General features: G+C 48.7%; 2 protein-coding genes across 4 annotated transcripts in view; one reads left to right on the top strand and one right to left on the bottom strand.

Moving 5' to 3' along the window:
• Positions 1 to 1,317: 1,317 nt before the first annotated feature.
• Ubiad1 (UbiA prenyltransferase domain containing 1) lies at positions 1,318 to 10,843 on the bottom strand. 3 transcript variants are annotated; one of them, XM_087214637.1, is made up of 4 exons: positions 9,993 to 10,843; positions 9,567 to 9,644; positions 6,682 to 6,819; positions 1,318 to 3,685 (listed from the first exon to the last, which is right to left on the bottom strand). In XM_087214637.1, the coding sequence occupies exons 1-4, from the start codon at positions 10,519 to 10,521 to the stop codon at positions 3,198 to 3,200; spliced, it is 1,233 nt and encodes a 410-aa protein (XP_087070763.1). In that variant the 5' UTR covers positions 10,522 to 10,843; the 3' UTR covers positions 1,318 to 3,197. The 3 variants fall into 3 exon arrangements, with proteins under 3 accessions (XP_087070763.1, XP_021099278.2, XP_004863639.2); XM_021243619.2 differs by lacking the exon at positions 6,682 to 6,819; XM_004863582.4 differs by lacking the exons at positions 6,682 to 6,819; positions 9,567 to 9,644.
• A 4,892-nt stretch (positions 10,844 to 15,735) lies between these two features.
• The window catches only part of Mtor (mechanistic target of rapamycin kinase), a 128,132-nt gene continuing 118,743 nt past the window's right edge, over positions 15,736 to 25,124 (top strand). The window contains exons 1-8 of the mRNA XM_004863584.4: positions 15,736 to 15,911; positions 18,098 to 18,273; positions 18,912 to 19,020; positions 20,233 to 20,465; positions 21,328 to 21,528; positions 22,430 to 22,564; positions 24,551 to 24,826; positions 24,907 to 25,015. Coding sequence (XP_004863641.1) covers positions 18,112 to 18,273; positions 18,912 to 19,020; positions 20,233 to 20,465; positions 21,328 to 21,528; positions 22,430 to 22,564; positions 24,551 to 24,826; positions 24,907 to 25,015 — 1,225 coding nt within the window. The 5' untranslated portion in view covers positions 15,736 to 15,911; positions 18,098 to 18,111. The remainder of the gene's footprint in view (positions 15,912 to 18,097; positions 18,274 to 18,911; positions 19,021 to 20,232; positions 20,466 to 21,327; positions 21,529 to 22,429; positions 22,565 to 24,550; positions 24,827 to 24,906; positions 25,016 to 25,124) is intronic.

Genomic DNA, 25,124 nt, shown 5'->3' with positions numbered 1-25,124 from the left:
TAAGGCCAGCCTGGGCTCCACAGCAAGACCCTGTCTGAAAAAAAAGAAAAAAAGAAAGTGAGCTGTCATGCCACCGGTAGCTCCCCTCTCCAGGCGTGCTGTTGATTTGGGGAACCCAAGTGTATTGCTTTATGTTTATTCATGCTCATTTTTTCCTCTGACCCATCAAAGCAGCCTTCTGATTTATGAACATCCTAATTGCCAGTCATTTTATAAGCTCTTCCTCCAAGGTTCACAAACCCTGCAATTTGGGCCGCCTCATTCCCACCCTTAATAACAGGTGACGGATGTGGCTTCAACAAGGGCAGAGGGCAGGCCTTGTGCGTGCAGCTGAAGGCTTCCTGACAGGCTGCTTGCCACTCCCCCGGCTCATTCATCTCCCCGGGATTTATTTAACTCTGCCGCTATCCGTGCCACATATCTCTGCCACGTTCGTAAGGACATATTGTCAAACGCCCAGCTGAAACCCAAAGGTACTTAATCTGCTCCTTGTTCTCAATCTATCAGCACAGTGACCCTATCAGCAGAAGGAAAAACGAAAATAGGAAAGCCGGCAAAGAGGTTAAAGCAGCCTGATACTGATTGGCTCTAAGTGGTCCCTGCTGCCTTCCTTAGGGCTTCTCAAATCCGGCCAAATCCTCTCCAAGTTCATCACCTAAGACCAGGTGCCCCTCTCTGACTGACATGTCCCAGTGTGTAGGGAACAGGGGAAGGGGACGTTACCAGAACCTCTGCAGTGAGTCCTGGTCTCCTGTGAGCCTCGGCAGCACACGGCGAATTACAGGAAAGGTAGACAAATGAGAGTGAGAAGAAGCTGAGCTTTGGGTCTGATCAGTGCTGCTCTGGGCTGCAAAGACAAGAAGCCCTAGCTTGCAGCACCTTTTATTTAGTACATCAGGAGAAACAAATGTAACAAATGAATATATAGAGTTTAGTACTTCACATTGGGATAAACAAGGTGTAACAAAAGACTGGGTGGGGGCAGCGGAAATCTAAGAACAATGAGGAACTATGCAGATGGAGATTTGGTTCCTCTCTGGCCTCCCGCAGGTGTGGTCTTGTCCTGGAGCATTACAGCATCCGGGGATCACTGAGGTCTCAGTTGTGACCCGAGGGCAAAATGCAATTATGTCTGGAATGTCGTAGCTGGCCTGTAGGCAGGAGAACTAGGCCTACTCAAATGATTTTTCCCTAGAATTATGTAGCATTGCTCCCAACACCAGTGTCCCTGCCCTGGTGTTCTGGAAATTTATGCAACTGAATTCAAAATCTGACAGTAAGAGGAGGAAGGCAAAGAAGAACTGAAAACCAGACCACTGATGAATACTTTTTTTTAATTAACAAGTCTACAGAAAACCTTCATGAAATCAGGGGACATAATACAAATCATGGTGACCTGTATATAAAACCTGGCACAAATATGGCCTTTTGGAATCATTTAGATATAAAATATGCATTAAAATCTGCACGGGAGCACTGTGCAGCAGCTGGCTGGCGATTCTGGAGGGAGCGGCCTCAAGGCAGGTCTGGTCTGTAAAAACTGGGAGCCCCGGTCCCCCCAGCCTCTGGGTGAGCCCCATGGGAGAGTGGCCAGCTCCCAGCAGAGGCCAGAGCAGCTTGTCTGAGGCAGGACCCCGATGAGCACCAAAGTGCCACTAGGCTGGCAGGAAACAAAAATGGTGCTGGAAGCAGGGCAGGAGAGGTGGAGTGGCCTCTTTCCTTTGTCCCTGGGCTCTGAACACTGTTTCAGAAACCTCGCCCTCTGGTAGACAAACCACCCAAATTTAGAGGACTTTCAGAATTTCCAAATAGGTTTTTCCCAGGTAAGCTGACTGATTCTAACTTGAGGAGCCAAATCACAAGTAGCCCAATATGAAGGATTAACAATGAGTTCTGTCATGTTCTATAGGCCAAGACCTTGAAACACTCACCAGAATGGCCAATCACAACAGAAAAGTACAAGGATGACTCTCTGACCGTCTCCATCTGTTTCAGTCTTGGACCAAAAGCAACTGCGCGATTGGAGCCCAGAAGTTACAACAAAAAGCAGCGCGCTCGAGGCTGTGCCCCTCTGGGTGTGACCTCACTGAAGCCCTGACTGTCTCTGCACAAGGCCGCAGCCTGGAGAGGGGCCCAGGCCATATTGCACAGCCGTCTCCAAGGACGAAGACGGTTCCTCCACTGGCGGGGCTGTCACCCGGGCTGAGCAGGCCCAGGGCGGCCGTCTGTCCCCTGGCTCGTCGGTTCACTGGGTTCCTGTACTGCCTACCCTGCGGCGCTGTGCCACGTGGAAACACACATGGGAACGGGGCAGAGGGACACAGGTGCAGGGTGGACAGAGAGGAGCATGAGGAGAGGTGACTGGGAGGAAAAAGCCCCATGGGCTTTAAGAAGCCTGCAAGGACAGCAGTGCCTCAATAATTTGGGGCTCCTGATAGTTATTGAAAGGCCTAGGAATACTTCCTGTCATCTTCACAGATTCTACAAATGGAAAACAGCTACTCTGCTAATTTCTGCCCAAAAGCAAGTGGTTTTCTCAGCTGCCTCCAGGGTAGATTTTTCTTCCTTCCCACCCGTTTTGCTGCAGGGTGATCTGACACTCAACTGTGGTGACAGTGAAAGGAGAGATGAAGGACTGATGGTGTCTGAATCACAATGTGAGCAAAAACCCGGGAGCCGCACCAGGCTGTTAATGAGGGACTTTGTCTCTCCAGTAGCGAATTTCAGGACACCAGTGCTGACAGATGGGTGCTGCCCGTGTTAACGGGGCCTGGAACCAATTACTACTTTTGCCTGCACAGCCAAGACAGCAGGATGACACTGCTGCTATGGCTCCGTCAGCACAGGCGGCCAAGCCCAGCAGCTCCTCCGCGACATCTTAGGACACTGCCTGAACAAGCAGGAACCCGGTCCACTCCATTTTAAAGTGACCTGACAACACCCCCTAGTGGAAATTATAAATAAAACAAGGTCATTGTGTCTAATTGCTTTTGGCTGCAGAGTGGTTTCAAGATTCCCCATAACATGGGAAAATAAAAGCAAAGCAGATTATCTTTAAGAACACAATAATAATATAAAGAGGCAGGGTTCACACTGGACTTAGGACCCACCCTGCCAAGACACATTCCCTCGTCGGGAACTCCGGTTTCGGTCATTCTCAGAGGGGAAGTGCTGTTTCCGAGGAGCTTCCCGGGTCCTCAGAGTTTGGGCAGACTGCCTGCCGGGGCCAGGATGATGCCAAAGACGTAGAAAAGCCCTAGCAGGAGGTTAAGCTTGGCCGTCCTCTGGGGCAGCTTGTTGAAGGCCTGGCTGCGGAACTGCCTCTCGAGGGAGAAGGCCATGGGGATGGTGAGCAGGGGCAGCGCCAGGCTGATGCTGCAGTGCGTAGCCAGGATGCTGAAGATCAGGTAGGGCAGGAAGAGCAGCGTGTTGTAGAGCACGTAGGAGAAGGTAGGGCCGATGAGGATGGCCAGTGTGACGATGCCGGCCTCCCGGTCGGACTCCATGTCCCTGGTGTTGTTGGAATGGAGAATGGCCTCGGTGCTGAGGGCCAGGGGGATGGCGTAGACCAGAGGGAAGATCGCCAGCGAGCCCACCTGGACGGCATAGGCGAACATCACGGCCAGAGGGCCGAAAGTGATGAGGATGATGAGGTCTCCCAGGGCCACATACTTGAATCCAATTCCTGCGGCCAGAAAACCCAGAGAGGGGTGTGAGTCCTAGGACGGACCATATCTGGCCGGAACAGGCTGCGAGCGGGGGCACTCATTCGGACCCCCAGGGCAAACTATGTTTCACCTCCGAGGACACTGGGACCGAGAGGAACCCGGTTAGGTCTCAGAGTCTACCTGCTCAGGTTCATACCCACCTGTGCCCACCAATGGGACCCCACGGCAAACTTCCACAGCAAAGCCCACTGGCTCCTATTACACAGTTCAGCACCAGAACCCATGAGGAGCTGAAAGGTCTTGCAACCTAGTTCTTCAGCTCCTTCACCTCCGCCCCCATGGAGCGTCCACCTGGCCTCCTACCTTCCGGCCCCTCCTCTGCGCTCTCTGGAGGCTTCAGCTCTTAAAAACCCCCACTGAATCACAGGGACAGTTCAAGGCCCCTGAACTCCCACATAAAGAAACTTTCACTCACAGGTGAACACCAAGTTATCAGGCAGCTTCCCCTCTCAGGTTCCCATGAAGTTAAAATGAAACCAGCCGTGACTATGGCTCCTCTCTCTACCCTACTTCAAGCCCTGTCTGACCCACATCTTTCAGACCCGCCAGAGCCACTCTATCCCACCTCACTCCATTGCCAAGTCCAAGTCAGGGTCATTGGATGCCTGGAAGACAGCAACCCCCTCCTAACTGGCTTCCAGATGGGGTGGGCGAGGAGGTGATGTAGGGTGTGACCAATCCACAAGGTGCCTCAGGATCCAAAACAAAGAAAACTCTCAGGTGATCAAGCACATTTTAACCACCCTGAAACAGCAAGTGACAACGGTCTGCAGAGGACTGCAAAGCACCAAAGCCAGGGGTTAACTTTCATAGTAGCTGGGTGTGTTGGTGCAAAATGAGCACTCTGGGTTCATTGGACAGGAGCATCCCCAGAAAGAAGGGCGCTGGCATGGCCCCGAGGCTCCCTGAACACCAGCAGGCGAGTTCTGTGCCCGAGCCCGCGGCTCTCCATAACTGGGCTCTCTGAGGACACGCCCTCCGGAGGAAGTCTCTCCCAGCCGACACCAGCTCCCTGAATCAGTAAACTGACGCCCCTTGCAATGTCTCTAGCATTTAGGGGTTTCCCTGCCCAGCGAGGATTCCAGGCCGGAATGCACCCGGCCACCACCAGCGAGCTCCTCCACCCACTGCTGCCCCTCTCTTGCCTCATGCCAACACCAGAGCTCTGGCTTGGAAGAAAACACAACAGCACGACAGCCCTGGCCTTTGGCTGGATTCTCCAAGAACACCTCCTCATATCACCACAGAAAACTGACTTTTGTGAAGCAGAGCAGAGACGCAGGTCCCCATTCTAAACAGGGCCTGGACAAAAAACAAGCACAAACCCACTCAAGGAGAGAAAGGTCTGACAACCTTCTTGCAGTTATCTGGCACCAAACAATGACAGCTCCTGGGAGAGAGCCTAAGTGGTGGATATATGACCCTCGCTGTGATCTACCTGGCTTGGAAATGGGGCATGTGCAGAATGGGGGGGCAGGCCTGTAATCCCAGCACTCAGGAGGCTGAGGCAGGAGGATCGGCATAAGTTCAAGGTCAGCCTGGGCTACAAAGCAAGTTCAGAACAGTCTGAACTACAAATGTGGCTCAACAGGGCATGGTGGTACAGGGCTCTCTCCTCAAAGGCTCTATTATTCTTTTGGTGCTGTAATCCTAGTATTTTGGGAGGCCGAGGCAGGAGGATTGCAATTTCAACCCCAGCCAGGACAGCTTAGCTTGACCTTGCCTTAACATGAAAAAATTTTTAAAAGCCAGGGATGTAGCTCAGTTTGAAGGCCTGGGGTTCAATCCCCAGTGCCAAAAAATTTTTTAAAATATATACATATATGTGTATATCTATGTATTCATTCCACACAGGAGTTTCCTTCCAGACATACTCAACCCCTCAACCCCATTTTCTGAATGAGACACAGTGACACACTGAGGTTCTTGTCACACAGCAGCCAGAATTGATCTGTGAAGACATAAATCAAAGCGTTGGCAAGGATGTGGAGCCACTGGAACGATCATGCATTGCTGGTAGGAATGTGAAATAGGATCCACTTCCAAAAATGGTCTGGAAGTTTCTCACAAAATGAAATATCACCTATCCTGTGCCCTCACAGCTCCACTTCTAGGCATTTACCCAAGAGAAATAGCCAAATACACACAGGCCCCTGAATGGGAGAATGAAATGTGGTATAATCATCAAAGGAGTGCTATTTAAGCAAAAAAAGGAGTTACTGACACACATAACAACTTCATGTATTCTGAAAACATCATACTGAGCCAAAGAAGCCAGACATAAGCGCTTGTAGTGAAATAAATATGCTGTACAGCAAAATAGTCCCATCTGCACAATGTTTTAGACCAGGCAAAGCTAACCCATGTGACAGCTAAGTCTGCTTACATCGCTGCCCTACTTAACATTCTCAAGGTCTTCCTGTTTGTTCATTGGAGAAGCAGGTTAGGCACCACCTACCAGGTGCTGCACTGGGCACTAGGGGTTCAGCTGAGAACAAGGAGAGAAATCCCTGACCACAAGGAGCTCAAGCCTCGGGGAAATTAACGAGCCGAAGGCGTATTGTATATGGTGTGCATGCATTCAAGGACAATATGTGCTGTGCAGAAAATAAAGCAGAGGAGAGCAATGGGAGAGGGTACCTGGGGTGGAGGGACACACGGCGAGGGCATGTGATTTTAAATAAGGCAGAAAGCAAGGCCTCGCTGAGCAGCGGACGTTTGGGCAAAGGGTGAAGGAAGCCACAGAGTGAACCATACAGCCAGATGGGGAAGAGCGTTCTAAACAGAAGCAGTCAGGCCCTGAATGTATTTTGAATGAAAACAGGGTTTGCGGATGAGCTGGATGAGACCTGAGATGAGCCCAGGAGGATGCCGTGACTCTGGGCCTGGAGAACTGGAAGGAAAGGGGCTGGGGACGGAGCGCAGTGGTACAGTGCTTGCCCAGCACACTCACGGCTTGGAGTCTGATCCCCCGCACTGTGAACACAGCCACCACCACCATCACTGAATGAAATGGGGAAGGCAGGTACGTAGGGGCAGAACATCAGGAGTTTGATTTCGGTCATGTTGAGCTCGACATGCCTGAGAAGGACTGGAAAAAGGTAAAACTCAGGGGCAGAGCACAGGCTCCGCATGCATGGGCCTCAGGTTCCAACCCCACACCCTCCGCCAAAAAAGAAGTTGGACAGGTCTGGAGTTTGAGGGTCGCCAACTCAATAAATGACATCTGAAACCATGAGCCTGGATAAAGCCACCAAGAGAATGAGAGGAGCTAGAGAAAAGGGGCCCAAGGACAGTCCTTGGGCTGTTGGCTGAGGAGTGGGGAGGAGCCAGCAGAAGAGACTGCTGATCAGAACGAACCAGCCCCTGCCTAGCTCTCCGCCTGTATCCCACACTCCCTCAGGACCACTGGCCTTTGGATCCCAGACAATGCCACACTCTCTCCCACCCAGGACATCTGCACTTGCTGGCCCTTTGGTCCAAAGGACTGAGCACCACAATTAAGATTCCAATTCTACCCCATGACTGGCTCCCTACCCTTCAAGTCTTAGTTTAACTGTCCCCTACACAGAGATGGTGCTATAGTTAGGGTAAGTGTCCCCACAGGCCCACTTGTTAAAGGCTAGGTTCCCAGCCTATGGCACTACTGGTAGGTAGTGTAATCTTCAACAAGCAGGGCCCAGTACGACATCTTCCAGTCACTGGGGGTGTGCCCTTAAAGCCCCTTCCTCTTATTCTCTTTCATTCCCAGCCATGAAGTAAACAGACTTTCTCTGCCAAGCATTCCCACCATGAGTACTGTCTGGCCACAGGCCAAACAGCCACAAGTCAATCAACTATGGACTGAAACCATGACTGAAACTTCCAAGACTGTGAGCCAAAATAAACCTTTCCTCTTTTTAAGTTGATTCTCTCAGGTATTTTGTTACAGTAACAGAAGGCTAACTCAGCCTCTTCACCACCACCACCTTATACTTTCCACTTTAACATTCTATTGATCTATTGATTTCCTTTGTTTAAAGAAAAAAAAATTGGTTTTGGTACCAGGGATTGAACGCACGACCTTGCACTTGTGAGACAGACAGCAGCACCACTGAGCTAAATCCTCAGCTAAAGAAAATTTTTTTGGTTTGAAATAGAGTGTCACTATTTAGTGCTGGTTGGCCTTGAACTCATTATGTAGCCCAGGCTGACCTCGAACTCCTGGCAATCCTCCTGCCTCAGCCTCCCAAGTATGGGATTAGAGGCATGAGCCACCACGCTCAGCTACTAAACTTTTAAATTGTCCCCAGTCTACAGCTGGCTGCCAGAAAACTATGGTTTCTTGACTTTCCCCTGCTCCTCGGGATGCTCATTCACGGCCCCTTTACTTGGTCCTTCTCATCTCTCTCACCTCTTAAGCTGGAGGCCACAGGGCTAGTCCTGGGTCCTCCTCGCTCTTCCACCAACACTCCCTCCTCTAATGATCTCCTTCAACCTGACATACCTTTATCTACACACCAATGGCTCCCAAGCTGTCTATCTCTCTAGCCCAGACCTCTTCCTGAACTCAGCTTCTCTACATAGCCAACTACCCATCTGACACCTCTGCTTGGACTCATTATGAGTCCTAACAGACACTCTAACAAATCAATCTCTTGATTTCCCCCAAAAACCTATTCTAGCCTCATCTTTCTCCATTCACATGATGACATCAATTGTATTCTTCCAGTTGTTCAGGCCAAAACTTTTGGTTATGCTTACTCCCTGTTCTCTATCTCACATCGAACCCATCACAAACCCTGTCTGCCTTCAAATGGACTCAGAGTCTGACTCCTTACCTCCGCTGCTGCCATCATCCGGACGATCCTCACCACCAAACATCTTGCCTGGATTACTGAAGCGCCTCTGCCTTGGTCTTCTTGCTCCTATCCTTGCCCCTCTATTCTTTATCCATTCTCAAACCTTAACCAGTGGTTCACTGAAAACACAGTCACATCTCACCTTTCTTCCTCTTCAGAGTGAAGTCCAATGGCCTACGCAGCCTACCTCCTCTGAGTGCTCCCTCTCTTCCCCAGGCCTATTCTCTCTACCTCCCTTTACAGTCTTCCTCACTCACACACTGGGGTCCTTACTATTCCTCAGACTCTTGAGGCCCACTTCTGCCCAAAGGCACTGCGGCACTTGCTCTTCCCTTTTCTTGGAATTCTCTTTCTTCTTCATCTCCTCCCTACTTCAATCCAGCTTAAACCTTACCTTTTCAATGAGGCCTACTCTGACCAAACTATTCACAAACAGTCATCTGCATCTTCCTTCTCTGCTCTACATTTTTTCCCGATCACGATCCTCACTGTTAATAGTTACGCACTGCACAATGGACACTTCAGTCAATGATTGACCAAGTATATGATAGTCCCATTAGAGTAAAATCAGACCGACTATGTGAGCGGTTTACGCTTTTACTACACTACACTTTTTGCCATCATTTTATTTTATTTTTTGTGACAGTTTTGCTGTGTAGCTCAGGGCGGCCTTGAACTCAAAATCCTCCTTCCTCAGCCTCTCATGTGCTGGGATTATAGACCTAGGCAGGGTCTGTGCCTGCTGTGTGCACACAGAATAATACCTGGCACATAACAGGTACCCAGTAGGACTTAACCCTTGGCCATCACCTTAATCAGCTGCTACATGATGTCTCTGAGAAAACTAGCTGAAAGTTAATAGCTACAAGAGCCGGGGATTTAGCTCAGTGGTTTCGCCGCCTGCTGCACAAGCACAAGGACCCGATGTTCGATCCCCAGTACTAAAAAAATAAAAAAGTTAAAAGTTACAGCGCAGAGCATGGTGGGTGCCACACACCTGAAATCCCAGCACTTGGGAGGCCGAGGCAGGAGGTTCCCAATGAGTTTGAGGCCAGCCTGAACTTCAAGACCCTGTCTCAAAAAGCAAAACAAAAAAGTTAATAGCTATATAATTTTGACCCCTTCGGATTTACTTCCACTAAAATCTGAAACTGTGGCATTGCAAAGTATGATCAACAAAAGAAAACTAGCTTTTAAAAATCACCCCTACATGTATTTGAGTCAAACCCCACATGGATAACCAAGCCAGTATCTTCACAACTTACTGTTTTCAGAACATACTCTACCTACACATCACAGATTTCAGGTAAAGCGACCTAGTTTAGGAAAGAACCTTTGACATTTCTACAGTTCCTGAGCAAAGTAGCAGTTTCCTGTATAACCAACGGAGACCCGCAGCACAGGAAAACAGGCCAGTTCTTACCTCCTGTGTAGAGAAAAGAGCCAGACAAGCCCCCAAAGTAGATGAGAGCCAAGTGCTCCAGTTTCAAAGGGGACAGGTAGTAGAGGCAAGCAGCACAGATGCAGCCCAAGGTGTAAAGGAAGACTCCGAGCCGAACAACGTCTTTAGGCTCCAAGATTCGGTCCACTAGCGTCCGGTCATCACTCTTCTTGTGGTCAATGCCCTTGGAAAAGTCATAGTAAGTGTTGACCAAATTGCCGGCCCCGTGCACAGCCAGGACAGCGACGGCACAACCCACCAAGAGTCTAGGATCCAGGACGCCCTGGGATCTGTATGCCAAGGCACTGCCCAGGGCTACCGGGGTGAGCGAGGCACTGAAGCTCCAGGGCCTCAGGGCCAGCACGTAGGAAGCGCATTTCTGCCCGCGGGAGCGCTGGGGAGGCCTGTCCGGCTCGGGCCAGTCATTCCCGAGCGAATCCATGTCCTCGACCTTGGCTGTCTCTCCTGCCTGGATGTTAATCTTCTCCCCCGACGACGGCAAAGCAGCCATGGACCCCGCACGTGGCGAAAGTCAATTCTAAAAGTGAGCCACTCACAGCGACCGCCCCGGGGCAAGGATACTCGGGCAGCCGGCCCGACCTTTGCTAGGCTCCACCCCGGGGGAGGTCTGGGAAGGCGGTGGGGACCGGGAACAGCAGCGAGTGGACCTGACACCTCAAGAGGACCGGCGGCGCCGCCCCGTCTGCCCATAGAGTGAATGAAAACCTCTCCAGCCCCCGCCCCGCGCTAGAGCACAATACTCCGGCTCGGCCGCCTCCAGCAGACAGCCATCTTGTGCGCCGGCCTCGGGAGGCCACCCGGAAACAGAAGCCAAGGCGAGGGCAGGGCCGGACAAGGACAGCCGGATGGGGAGGGGCGGGGCCAGTGGGGGCGTGTCTTTGTGGACAAGGTGGTCAAACGCCAGGTCTCTGAGGTACCCCGGCGTCTGTCAGTTCAGCCTCAGTGCCGGGCAGCTTCTGCGAGACTGCTTGGAAACAGCTTCATTTAGCATCCCAAGAGCGACCCCAAGGCGGGTTGCTTTGCAAATTACCAGACATTTAAGATTATCACTGATTTTGTGTATAAGTGTGTGCTACCTAGGACAGAACCCAAGGCCTTCTCACTGAGCCACATCCCCAGCCCTTTTATTATTATCCTTTCTTCTACTTTTTTTTTGAAACAAGATCTTGCAAAGTTGCCCAGGCTTGCCTCCAATTTGTGATCCTCCTGCCTCAGCTTCCCAAAGTGCTGGGATTACAGGCACGCACCAGCACTGGAGGCTAGAATTCACTAATTTATTCATAGGGCTCTATTACTTATTGAGCCCTGAATGAGTGCAGACATTATTCGGATTACATCTGTTGTATCTGCCTGTGGAAATACAGATGCTGCTGGACTTGTTTGGGGAGGGTTACCCCAATAAATCCATCCTACAATGAAAATATTGTACATCGAAGAGCATTAATATACTTAGCCTCCTGCGATTAGCTTTGCCTGTCTTAAACGTGCTCAGAGCACAGTAGGGCAAGATCATGCAACGAAAAGCCGAGTGCTGAGTTAATGACTCATGGAATTTATACTGCAGTGGAAGTGAAAAATGGAATGGTGGTGTGGATTTTGCACAAAACAAACTCAAAAAATCATAAAAGCAGCCCCACGAATCAGAGGGCTGTCTGTACTCTCCAAGGACTGCGCACCTCTTCCCAACTTTTCATCCAGCGACATCCATCAGTGCCTGGAAATCTGCTGTGGAGGGCGAAGTATTTACAGCCTGCAGATCAGCAAATGCTCGAGTGTCGTCTAGACTTGAGCCGGTGGAAGAGAAAATGTTAATCATGCAGATGAAACTAAAAGTGCTTCTTTTCTGTAGCAGTTACATCATGAATAGCACCAAAGATTTTGAGGAATCCTTCCAGTGGTGAAAAATTATTATTTAGTTCAGCAAATCAGTTGTTTATGGCATTAACAAACCTGTGAAGTCCCAATATACCCTTTGTTGTTTCACTTTGCTCTTGATTAACATAAAAGAAAATAGGCAACCAACCTTTAGGTCTGAACTCTGCAATCACAGAGAGACTCCATAATGTCAACCATGAGAATTGGCTCTATGAAATTTTATTTGCAATAAAGAGTACTATATATTATTATTCGTAAACTGTGAGCTGCACAGTCTTTCAGTGAACCTTATAATACACATATGACACGACACAGGATTGACTACATAACTTGTAATGCCCAGTGCAAAATAAAATTCTGGGGTCCCTTATTAAAAAATCATTAACTTCGCCAGGTGTGGTGGCATATACCTGTAAACCCAGCACTCAGGAGGCTGAGGCAGGAGGATCATTGAGAGTTTGAGGCTCACCTGGGCCATATAGTGAGTTCAAGGACAGCCTGAAGGAAGCGAGACCCCCATCTCACAAAACCAAAAATAGTCATTACTTTCAAACCAGTGCTTCCTCCTGCTCTTACACCTCACTGCATTTACAAAGGTACTCGGCACAAGCTGGTGATGCTGACTGAACACGAGAGACCAACAATGCCGAATTAGAAACATCTGCAGATTTATCCAAATCCTGGGTCTACCAATTTCTGCGTACCTCAGTTTACTCATGGATAAAGTGGGAACAATACAACCTGCCCGATAGAAATGTTCTGGAATAGTAGCAAAAGTGTTTATTTTCTCTCCATATATGCCATACACTGTTTTAGGTACTTTAGAGATATCAGTGTTATCACTGCCTACCCACATAAGTAGCTACTGTAATTCTTCCTGTTTTACAGATGAGGAAATAGGTTCATAAGTATAGGAGACAAGTTTCAGATTCAGTTATTTGGCTCAAAGCTGCTTTTAACCATGAATCTATAGGACCAGGGATTTAGCTCAGTGGTGCCTCTGCCTGCCTCGAAAGCGCAAGGTCCCGAGTTCGATCCCCAGTACCAAAAACAAAAACAAAAAATCATGAATCTATAATGTCTGGGGATAGTGATACATGCCTGTAATCCCAGAATTCAGGAGGCTTGAGGCAGGAGGGTCACTCCAAATTCAAGGCCAGCCTGAACTACATAATGAGACCTTGTCTAAAAAAAAAAAATCCCTATGCATTTAAAGTGCTCAGTAAATATTAGCTATTATTTAAACATAATGGATACCAAAGGTCTTTTTAAACAGAAAAGAAACCTTCAAAAGTGCTGGTGACTGCTGTTATAAACCATCTTAGATTATTAATTTGTGAACAGGGCCTTACATCTTAGGTTGGCAATCTTGTATTTGCCGGTGGGAGTGAAAATTGGTACCACCTTTATAGAGATCAATCTCACAATATCTATCAAAACTACACATGCTTGTATCCTGTAATCCCTTTCTGGGAATTTATCTTGGTATAGCTGCCAAGGGAGGAAATGATTTATTGCAGCATGTGTAATAGCAAAAATTTGGAAACAACGAAATGTGGTGCTGCATACCTCTAATCCCAGCATTCTGAAAGGCTGAAGCAGGAGGATACAAGTTCAAGTCCAGCCTGGGCATTTTAGCAATTTAGCAAGAACTTGTCTCAAAATATAAAATTTAAAAGCACTGCTGGGGATTTAGCTCAATGGCACCACCCTTGCCTCACAAACTCAAGGTCCTGAGTTTGATCATCAGTACCAAAAAAAGCGCTGGGGATGTAGCTTAGTCCTAAGGTGCTGGGTTCAATCCCCAGTATGTGGATGGGGTGTGAAGGGGGACTGGAAATAACACAAGTGTCCATTAACAGAGGGTAGGGATAAGAAATTACGATACAAGCATGTGATGGAATACTATGTAGCTATTATAAAAAACAACAAAAGAACAAGGAAGCTCTCTGTATACTAATACAGAAAGACCTCCAACATATGCTAGTTTTTAAAAATGCTGAACAATATATATAGTGTAACAAAAGGGGAAAATAAAAAGTTTTATATTTATTTATATTTGCATAAAGAAACACTAGAGATACATAAGAAACAAAAAAAATAAGTAGTGAAGGGGCAGGAGTGAATAAATACAACTCCCTTGAAATTTTGATAGTGAATATACTTTTTTTTTTGGTGGTGGTGGTGCCAGGGATCCAATTCAGGTTCTCAAGCATGCTGGGCAAGTGCTGTACCATTGAGTTACAACCCTAGGCCTAGAAAAATTTTAATGATAAATAATATAGATGTTAGCTGGATGTGGTACCCCATGTCTGTAATCCCAGCATTGTGAGAGGCTGAAGCAGGAGGATCACAAACTGGAGCCCACAGCCTGGGCAATTTAGTAAGGCTGTCTCAAAAGAAAAAATAAAAAGATGGGCTGGGAATATATCTCAGTGCCAAGGTCCGGGGTTCAATCCCTAGTAACAAAAAATAGAGACAGAGATAGAGATGACACAGAGACAGAGGTGGGGAAAGGGGGATGGGGGGGCTGAAGCTGAGTGTGGTGGAGCATGCCTGTGATTCCAGCTACTTGGGAGGCTGAGGCAGGAGGACTGCAAGTAGAAGCCAGCCTAAGCAATTTATCAAGACCATGTCTCAAAATACAAAGGGGATGTAGCTCACCTCCCCCTGGGTTTAATCTCCATTACTGCAAAGCAAACAAACTTTTGAATTGTTTTGTTAGCCACTACCAAATGTTACCAAATCTCTTTAATATGACAGTTTAGACTTTCTGCGAACTTTTAACTCTTATTTTTACTATATTAGTAACTAATGGTAATGTTCAAAGAAAAAGTATCTTCCGTAAATCTCATTACATTTTTTTGTATTTCCCCCATTTAAAAACACATAAGTGTATACTTTTTTTTACAAATATTTTAAAGGGTTATATTTTACTTATATTGTATACTCGTAATTTTAATTTTAAAATTTCAACTTTAAAAAACTGGGAACCTTTTCCTTTTTAGCAAATATTCCCTTACAGTATCATTATTACTGGCTACACAGAACACATATCTTATTTTATTTACATGAGAACGCATCGTATTTTATTCAATCAGATTCCTAATGCAAGAAATTTTAGGAATTTCCAATGTTTATTATAACAGTAGCACTGTGATAGACACAGATGTTACCAAATTCCATTTTGCTATTGATTTTCAGAAAGAATTTTTAAAAAGATGTTGCTTTGAAATGTTTTATTTATAAATAGCTCTTTTAGTTAAAACTCGGAGGTGGTTTCTCGAAAATGAGCTCCTGAGCTAGATAATTTTGGGAATGTCTAACAAATCCTTTTTTTTTTTTTTTGGTACCGGGGATCGAACTTGGACTTGCACTTGCGCAGCAGGCGCCGAAACCACTGAGCTAAATCCCCAGCCTTAACAAATCATTTTAAAGCGCATATTAAATTTAACAAAATTGAAATCCCGGACCCCAAAGAGCGGTAACCCCAAGACTGCAGGCCTTCTCAGCAGTATTTAGAAGGCTCCGCGAGGCCCACACCTCTGCCAAATCACAGCAGGCGCGATGAACCTCCGCCCAACGCTCTTGGACCCATCCCTGGGTACCCAGACAGCGGACCACCCAGACGTCGAGGGGAATCATAGTAGCGACGTACCGGATGTGTGCGTGGAAGTGACTGAAGCCAACTCACGACCGATTGGTTCTCTCGAGCGGACCTAAGCCTCCTTTCGCCTGCCACTGGCCGCGTGGTTTGTCTATTTGAACAGTCCCCGCCCCCTGGAGAAGCCGGGTCCCGAAGCTTCACTTCTCCTTCATTATTATTCGTCTATATTCCAGTCCATTTTTTTATTACGTCCGCTGATTGGTCTTCATGGATGAGGGCCCGCCCTACCTCACGCCCGGCTTAGAGGACAGCGGGGAAGGCGGGTGGTGGGGACGGGGACTTGAAACGGTGGTAAAGGCGCTGGCGGCGGCAGCTGAGGCGTTGGCCGAAGCCGCGCGGTGAGTCTGGGGTCTGGCACCGAGCTCTCCAAGGCGGCGGAATGTCCAGACTCATAGCCAGCCTGGTCCGGGGGGCAGGGGGAGGCGCCGGTCTGGAACGTGGGGTCCCCACAGTACCGGCCCCACGACCTGGGCGCCGAGGAGCCCTTGACCCCCACCCCGGAGGCGACGCCCACCTCCCCGGAACCCAGGAGCCCCCCAGGCCCTTCAGCTCGCCGTCAGACCTAGCGCCCCGGAGGCCAGCCCATCAGCGCCCGTACTACCGTGGCGTCTTAGGGTCTCCTTCTCCGGCACAGTCACCCCTCCTTCTGGGCCGCCTAGACGCGGTGGACTCTGCCTCCAGAAGCGCCACACTTGGTGTCACTGCACCCTGAGACCTCTCAGGGACCTAGTACCCAGGGCTGAACTTGCTTCCATCCTTGGGGTTTGCTCTCTGCTTGTCCCACGCCCATGGCCCTGGTTTGAGCCACTTAACTTTAACTTTCTTAAGCTATTACAACACCCTCAGGATATTTGGCTTCCCGTAGTTGCATTGAATTCAGCCTGGAGCAGATAGGTGGGCTGTTTCGGCCTCGGCCTCCTTCCTTCTCCCCTACACACGCACATGCTCAGTGTCTGTCTGTCTGTCTGTCTCTCTCTCTCTCTCTCTCTCTCTCTCTCTCTCTCTCTCTCTCTCTCTCTCTGTCACCCCAGTGTCTCACAACTTCTGGTATGATCTGGACATACTTGGGATAGGTGTATATTAGTCTCATAGCAGTGTGGGCTGAGCCCTTTTATGGCCACTTTATTGTGCTTGTCTGAGTATTCCTGTTTCCCCTGTATTATAAGGTATAAGCTTGTAATCTATAAGGCCATTGAGGGAAAGAGTAATACAGTTAGGAAGTGAATGATCTCAAGAATTAATTGGTCTCTTTTAGCTCGTATTTGAAATACAGCCCTCTTGCACAATGGATAGCGCATTGGACTTCTAGTGATGAAGTACAGTCGTCCTTTAGTATCTGTGGAAGATTTGTTCCCAGGACTCTACCCGGGCACTATGGTGCATGCCTGTAATCCCAATGCTTGGGAGGCTGGAGGATCGCTCCAAGTTCAAGGCCAGCCTGGATACATAGTGAGTTCAGGGCCAGGCTGAACTATATAGCAAGACCTTGTCTCCAAAAAATACCCCCACCCCCCAAAAAATCCTATACTGAAACCTGCAGATGCTTAAATCCCTAATGTAAAATGTCTTAAAACCTTGCATATAACCTACACAGGTCTTCTTGTGTACTTTAAATCATCTCTAAAATTATTTATAATATTTAATACAATGTAAATGCTATATAAATAGTTGTTACATTGTTTAGCAAATAATAATGAGTCTGTAGATGTTTAGTACAAGGGTTTTTTTTTCTCAAATATTTTCTATTGGCAGTTGCACAGAAGCCACTGATATGGAGGACCAACTGTACTAGTATTCAAAAACGCTGTACTGTCCAGAATAACAGCCAGCAGCCACATGTGCCTGTAGAGCATTTCAATATTAATTTCACCTTTTTTATCTTCTTGAATATGGCTACTAGCAAATTATATCTGTGGCTTGTGTTACACTTGATCTTCGCCAAAAGGCCAAGAAGTGATCTGTGGCTTGTATTATATTTCTACTAGACAGTGGTAAAGAATAACAGTCTCCCCCTTTAAATTGAGCTCCCCGAGGAATGGGCAGTCTTAGTCGTTTTTAATTCTCTCCCTACTTTCTCACCTCTGGTGCTTGGCAACACGCTATCACACACTGCTAGTTACAGTAATTAATACAGTGATTGAGAACTTCCCATGTACCCAGTACTGCATGGACACTGTCAAACTTGTATCCACTCATTTCACCCTCACCTCAGTTCATGAGTTACCCGGATCCTCCTGTTGTAGTTGAGGCAGCTAAGGAATTGTAATTATCTTCCTCCAGTAAGAAGCTGTGGAATATTCAAACCCAAGCGGTCTAGCTTCACAGCCTACAATCTGACCCTCTAGCTCCCTGTCTTAAACATCAGTCATCTTGAATGAATCTGGACGGCCTGTGGGCTCCTCAGTGACATCGCTCCACCTTCCTAGAATCTCCTAACTGAGCCAAGTGGTGATGAGGGCCTAGGGCTGTAAGTTTATTTTCATGATATGTTACCTGGAGTACCGAATGAAGCTTTTCTCCAAAGACCCTCAGGGCGAGATGCTGGGAACGGGCCCTGCCGCTGCCACCACAGCTGCCTCCACCTCTAGCAACGTGAGTGTCCTGCAGCAGTTCGCCAGCGGTCTGAAGAGCCGGAGTGAGGAGACCAGGGCCAAAGCGGCCAAGGAGCTCCAGCACTATGTCACCATGGAGCTTCGAGAGGTTGGGCCTCTGTGCTTTGGGGCTGGTCACTGTGGGGGACATTTGGGCTGACGGTGCCGCCACTGGTTTAGATTCCTTTTGACAGCTAAGTGAGAATTTAAATTTTACACAAGCACCCGTCTTCTCATGTTTGTGGAAGGTGCAGGTTGCTTTGCAGTGACTGTATGTTTCTGTGTTGTTTCTCACATTGGTCACATTTTAGGAGTCAGCACAGACTCAGTGTTTCTTTGAATTTTTCCCTTTTCATCTCCACTGCACACCAGCCCCTCAATTCTTTCTGTCTGATGACAGTGACAGGGTTGAGTTTGGAGGGTTGGTATCCTGGAGCCTTCTAAACAGAGGTCAGACTTGAGCTCAGGGAGCCTGGCCCATCCATCCTGTGTCCCTGGTATTAGGAAGAGCATGGGACAGCACTGGGTCTGCTCCGGGGTAGAGATTCAGCAAGTACTGTAGTTGTAAGTGGACGAGCTTCGAGTTGAGCTGCTGTACACTTTGAAACTGGAAATGGGCAGTGGCTCTGCCTTTGACTGGAACTCTACCTGCTGCTTCTCAGTTCCCAGTCCCGAGGTGCCCACCTGCCACTGCCACCACCAGCTGGGAGACCTTAGAAATTGTCCTGAGTGTGTCTTCTTTTGCAGATGAGTCAAGAGGAGTCTACTCGATTCTATGATCAGCTGAACCATCACATTTTTGAATTGGTTTCTAGCTCGGATGCCAACGAGAGGAAAGGTGGCATCTTGGCCATTGGTAAGGACAGTCTCTGGTAACCATAACAACTGAGAATAAAGGGCCACACCTTCACGTCCACTGTCTCCTGTCTGCCTCTGACTAGATACTTAGTCTGTCTTTGTTTTAAGAATCTTCAGGAGCCTGTAGCTCTCAGTGCACTATGCAGGTGTTAATCCTAGCAGCAATCCTGGGGTAAAGGCACAACAGGCTGGGTGTGCTGGTGCACACCTGGAATCCCAGCACTCTGAGAGGCTGAGGCAGGAGGATTGCAGGTTTGAACCCAACTTGGGCAACCTAGTGACTTAGGGAGATGGTGTCTCCAAAGTAAAAAATGGGGTGGGAATGTAGCAAAGGCCCCATATTCAGTCATCAGTACTGAAAAAAAAAGCAAAACAAGTATTTTTAGATTTGGAAACTGAGTCTTAGAGCCATTAAGTGCCTTTTTTTAGAGGCAGACAGTTTTCTGGAGCTGAGAAGAAGCCCACTTTCTTTCCACTACCGCCTTTCAGGCTCTGGTTCCAAAGTAGGGCAGGGTTTGGCATCGTGAGGCCTGCCCAGGGAAAAATGGGATGGGAGACAGTTTGTAAGTCAGGTCATTTTCACCTCCCAAATACTGCTTATCAGTACTGTGAATTCAGCCCAAATTTGCTTTCTCTTTTGTGTGTGTGTGTTTTGTTTTGTTTTTGGTACCAGGGATCGAACTTGGGACCTTGCGCTTGTGAGGCAAGCGCCAGAACCACTGAGCTAAATCCCCGGCCCTGCTTTCTCTTTTTTTCTTAGGAAAACAAAATTATGTAAACTAAAATGAGATGATTTTGCAAGTATTTCTGACAGATATCTTTGTTAAAATGAAAAGCATGCTGGGCATGGTGGTACATGCCTGTGATCCAGCTCTCTGGAGGCTGAGCCAGGGCAGTGCCATGAGTTTGGGGCCAGCCTGGGCTAGGTAGTGAATTCAAGGCCAGCCTGAACTGCATAGTGAGACTCTGTCTCAAAAAACCAAAGTAAATAAATACATAAAATGAAAAGTATCTGTGTCTTTACTATGCAGAGAAGTAGTCAAAGTAAAACGAAAGTGTCCCTTGCCAGCTTCTCGTTCAGGACCACCCATGTTCCTGGCCACCATGTGTCCCATCTTCATCTTTTTTTTGGTACTGGGGATCTAACTTGGGTCCTTGCACTTGTGTAGCAGGTGGCGAAACCACTGAGCTCCATCCTCATCTTTTGCAGCCAGCCTCATAGGAGTGGAAGGTGGAAATGCCACACGGATCGGCAGGTTTGCCAACTACCTTCGGAACCTCCTGCCCTCCAGTGACCCAGTTGTCATGGAAATGGCCTCCAAGGCCATCGGCCGTCTTGCCATGGCAGGGGACACTTTCACTGCCGAGTACGTGGAGTTTGAGGTGAAGCGAGCCCTGGAGTGGCTGGGTGCTGACCGCAACGAAGGCCGGAGACATGCAGCTGTGAGTGCCAGGGGGAGGTGTAGCACCAGGGCTGGAAGCCGCAGTGCTGTGCTGAGGTCCCTTCCTGCCTTCTGAGGCTTGTCCCTGTCAAGGACTGCTTTGGTGGGCCAGGATTCCAGGCTGTGAGCTGGGAGAGGGTCTGTCTGTCTATAAGGAAGAGATTTAGGAGCGAGATGTGAGGATTGGAAACATCAGTTGAAGGTGGGTGTGGTGGTGCACATCTGTAGTCCCAGCACTCGGGAGGCTGAAGCAGAATTACTGTGAGTTCAAGGCTACCCTGGGCGTCATAATGAGTTCGAGACCAGCCTAAACTACATAGTGAGACACTGTCCCAAACAATCAAAAAAAGAAGCATTAGTTGGGTGCTTTCCAGTTGGCTCCCCCTTTAGGAGGCAGTATTGTGAGGAGGAAGCACACATGTGAACCCTGGTTCCAGTCTTGGCTTTGCCACTTACAACTCTTTAACCTGGCAGTCTGGCTTTTAATTTCTTCCTCTCTGAAATGAAATTAACAACAAGATCAAATGTTAGACATGTTTATTCACTCAAGAAACATTTATGGAATATGTGCTGTTTCAGGCATGGTTCTAGGCTGCAGGATAGTGGTATAGAAAGCATCAAACAGATCTGTCCTTCCAGAGCTGCTCTTCCAACCTTAGCCACTTTCTGCTTTATAAATAGCTTAGGGTTGTGAACACAATGTGTGATCGGTTTCACTTCACCTCCTCTGGCCCCAAGCTTTCCGAGCTAGACAGATGAAGCTTCTCTCTTCCTCCATTGTCGCTGCCGTAGGATGACAGGATGACAGGAATTTGCCCTCCCGAGAGAACAAAGCTCGTTCTCATTGTGCCTGTCTCTCCCAGGTCCTGGTCCTCCGTGAGCTGGCCATCAGTGTCCCCACCTTCTTCTTCCAGCAAGTGCAACCCTTCTTTGACAACATTTTTGTGGCCGTATGGGACCCCAAGCAGGCCATCCGTGAGGGAGCCGTGGCCGCCCTCCGTGCCTGTCTGATTCTCACCACCCAGCGAGAGCCGAAGGAGATGCAGAAGCCCCAGTGGTATCGGGTGAGGACCTAGCTCCCTCCCAGCTGCTAGCAGAGCACATTTACCTAGAGAATCCCTCGGTCTGAAAGGGCAGCAGCAGCCCCTGGCCCCAGAGCCTTGGTAGCACATTGGTTTTGGCCTTCAATCATTTTTTTGAATACGTGGTATGAATCAGTAGTTACTTTATTGCATTTGATTAAAGCAAAGATCTGTTGATAGCCACACTAATTTTATGTATCACTAAGAATGAAAGTATGCCAGTTAAACTGTGAGCGAGTACCTTTTTTTTTTTTTTTTTTTTGGTACCAGGGATCGAACTCAGGACCTGTGCTTGTGAGGCAGGCAGCGGCACCACTGAGCCACATCCCCGGCCCCTGTACCTTCTTAACTTTTTTTTTTTTTTGGTATCGGGAATCGAATTTAGGACCTTGTGCTTGTGAGGCAGGCAGCGGCACCACTGAGCCAAGTCCCTGGCCCCTGGTACCTTCTTATTAACAAGTCAAAGACATCTCCTTTCAGAGATGTTAGAACTTGGAAAAACAGGTATCTCAGAATCAATGAAATATGGTCGGTACTGATTCAGTGTCCAGAGTCCTGCCCATCGCTGCTGCAAGGGGAACTTAAGGGTGAGGTGTATGTTGAATGAGGAGCCCTGAACCTGGGTTCCCTTCCTGCTGCATGACGTTGGGCAAGTCACTTAATTCTTTGAGACTATCCTGTTTAGCTCTTAAGAAGGGATGGCGGTGATATCTGCCTAAAGGGCTTGTTGGAGCTGCAGGTAGACTAAACAGTAGAGCTTGGCAGTGTCATTGAGGCACCGAGCAGGCGCTGTAACATCCCAGAACCCCTGGTGTAGGTGGGGTTGGCCTGTGTTCTTTCTCACTCTGGGCCCGGGTAATCAGGGCACTCTGTCTCCACACAGCACACATTTGAAGAAGCAGAGAAAGGGTTTGATGAGACCTTGGCCAAAGAGAAGGGCATGAATCGGGACGATCGGATCCACGGTGCCTTGCTGATCCTCAATGAGCTGGTCCGGATCAGCAGCATGGAGGGGGAGGTGAGAAGCTGCCCAGGGGAGTCCACCCTCGGGTGCCCTCTGGGAGCAGGCAAGGAGAGGCCCTGTCCCCATGGCACAGATACTATGTAGGGGAGATGGACAGGAAACAAGTAAACAGGCAGCCGCAAGTCCCTGAAGGAACTAAAACAAGTGAAAAGATAGGGGGTGGGTAGGGGGAGGGTCAGGGCGGGACTCCTTGAGGTGGCACCACTGAGTGAGATCTGAATGACATGAAGGGGCCACCTTGCAGCTGTCCAGGGGACTAGCTGTTTGCTAGGCAGAGGCTTTGAAGTGGAAGAGAGCCTCACATGTTGATGAACTAGAAAGAAGGGAGGTGCGGCTGGGCACTGCCAGCAAGGGAGAAGGCAGGAGGGCAAAATGAACAGGCCTCGAGATTCCCAGTGGACCCTGGCTTTTACTCTGACTCCAGGGCCAGGCACTGGAGCTGCGCATAAGGGACTGATGTGGCACTGTGCGTTTCTAACAGCGTGGCTGCTGTGGGGACAGCAGGTGGAGAGGAGGGAGTGGAAGCAAGGAGTGAGGATGTGTTAGCTTGAGAAGATGACTCAAAATTATGAGGCTCTTGTTAGGAAGTTGGTCTTTGAGAGAAGTGGGGGAGCTGAGTATACAGTGTGCATCTGACTCGGAGGGAATGAGGGAGGAAGTGACACTGGATGGCAGCATCCTCGCCCTCTATGTGAGGCCACCATGTGCTCTTCGAGCCAGAGCAGCCATTAGAGAGCAGCAGCCGGGCCCCTGGTCACTGGGCTCTGTGTGGTCTCATAGCTGCCACAGGAAGCTATGGCAGTAGTCCAGGCAGACGAAGTGGTGGTTTCCACTAGGGAGGCAGTGCAGATACTGAGAAGGCTGAATTCAGGATGCATCAGAGAGGGAGAGCTCTGCCTGCTGAGAATGGATTGTTGGAGGGCTGAGGGCTGAAGTCAGCAATCCACTTGGGAAGGGGGTGCAGCTTCTGAGCAGGGGCTTTTGCAGCCCAGACTACAGTGGGAGCTATGGAAGTGCAAGGAGTGACAGATTCTGGATTTGAGATTTGCTAATTAATAGGTTAGATGTGGGTAAGAGAAAAAATAGTCAAGATGTTTGGCCTGAGCACTGGAAGGATCCATTTGCTTTGTGCTAGGACAGGAAGACAGACATAGGGAGCAGATCAGGAGGCAAGGTCAGGATTTGGTTTTGAACATGTTAAGTTCATTGCTTTTGGGGCATGTGAGTGGGCTATTGAGGGTTCACAGATTTAGGAGTCTCTAGCATTTAGAGTTATTTTGTCATGAGACTGGTTGAGAACCACAAAGCAACTAGTGTAGTTGTGGAAAGGGTGGCTTTATGAACCTGAGGTCAGGAGACGAAGAGGAGCCAAGGGAGCCTGGGAAGGAGCAGCCAGAGAAGCTGGGGGCCAAGAAGCCAGCAAAAGAAGGGGCCTCAGGGAGGAGGAAATAGCAGTTGGATCGAATGCTGTGAATGCATCCCATGAGATGAGGACTGAAAATTGACCATTGGATTTAGCAGCCTAAGAGTTATTGGTGACCTTGGTAAGAACAATGGACAAGACTTCCTGAAAAATGAAAATATATATGTCAAGAAAAATTTGGAAGTTGGGAAAACTGTTTTATTTTTCTCAGTTCGAGCTATTGGAGGATGAGTTGTTGCCAGTCCTTGGGGAAAGGGGTGACACAGTTTTCTGCTAGTCAGCTTACCCTCCTGTGGACTAGGGTTCTGAGGAAATTACTTACCTAGTGTTCTACGTAGGTTTCTAGGGATAAGAAAGAGACCAGAATATCCTTAACAGGATGCTGGCACGGGGCTGCCACCCATCTGTGCTGTGACCTTAGGTCTGTGGCCACAGCAGTTTGCAAATCAGCCTTCCCAAACCTGGCAGAGAAATGACCCAGGGAGGTAGAAGCCCCAGTGCCCTTATTGTATGCCACCTGTAAGTAAAGGTGAGTTTTTTCCCTCTCCTTCGTGTAGCGTCTGAGAGAAGAAATGGAAGAAATCACACAGCAGCAGCTAGTGCACGATAAGTACTGCAAAGATCTCATGGGCTTTGGGACGAAACCCCGCCACATTACCCCCTTCACCAGTTTCCAGGCCGTGCAGCCCCAGCAGTCCAACGCCTTGGTGGGGCTGCTGGGGTATAGTTCTCACCAGGGCCTCATGGGGTTCGGGGCTTCCCCCAGCCCAGCCAAGCCCACCCTGGTGGAGAGCCGGTGTTGCAGAGACCTGATGGAGGAGAAGTTTGACCAGGTGAGTGCTAGAACCCCTCCCCCTCCTCCCAGGCTCCACACCTCATTTCCTCTGCCAACCCTTTATCCTTCCTCTCTCAGGTGTGCCAGTGGGTGCTGAAATGCAGGAATAGCAAGAACTCGCTGATCCAAATGACAATCCTTAATCTGTTGCCCCGCTTGGCTGCATTCCGACCTTCTGCCTTTACAGGTGAGGATGTCCGTGGTAGACATCACTACCCGTCTGAGGAAAATCAAACGGGAGAGGTGATTCCAGAACACTGTGTCTCTTCACACTGTAGGATCCATGATGCAGAGAC

Source organism: Heterocephalus glaber, unplaced genomic scaffold, assembly GCF_053883595.1.
Source record: "Heterocephalus glaber isolate CG9 unplaced genomic scaffold, H.glaber_assembly_v1.0 deba00001447, whole genome shotgun sequence".
NCBI lineage: Eukaryota > Metazoa > Chordata > Mammalia > Rodentia > Bathyergidae > Heterocephalus > Heterocephalus glaber.
Note: the sequence above shows the minus strand (reverse complement) of the source record. Positions and strands in the feature narration are given on the sequence as shown.

What these genes read in the sequence shown, in the direction of transcription:
- Ubiad1 (XM_087214637.1), bottom strand. Translation starts at nt 10,521, where the DNA reads ATGGCTGCTTTGCCGTCGTCGGGGGAGAAGATTAACATCCAGGCAGGA. An exon ending in CTCTTTTCTCTACACAGGAG is followed by an intron (nt 9,645 to 9,992) that starts GTAAGAACTGGC and finishes TTGCTTTTTGAG; the next exon opens with ACAGGGTCTTGAAGTTCAGG. An exon ending in GGGGGATCAGACTCCAAGCC is followed by an intron (nt 3,686 to 6,681) that starts GTGAGTGTGCTG and finishes TTCTGGCCGCAG; the next exon opens with GAATTGGATTCAAGTATGTG.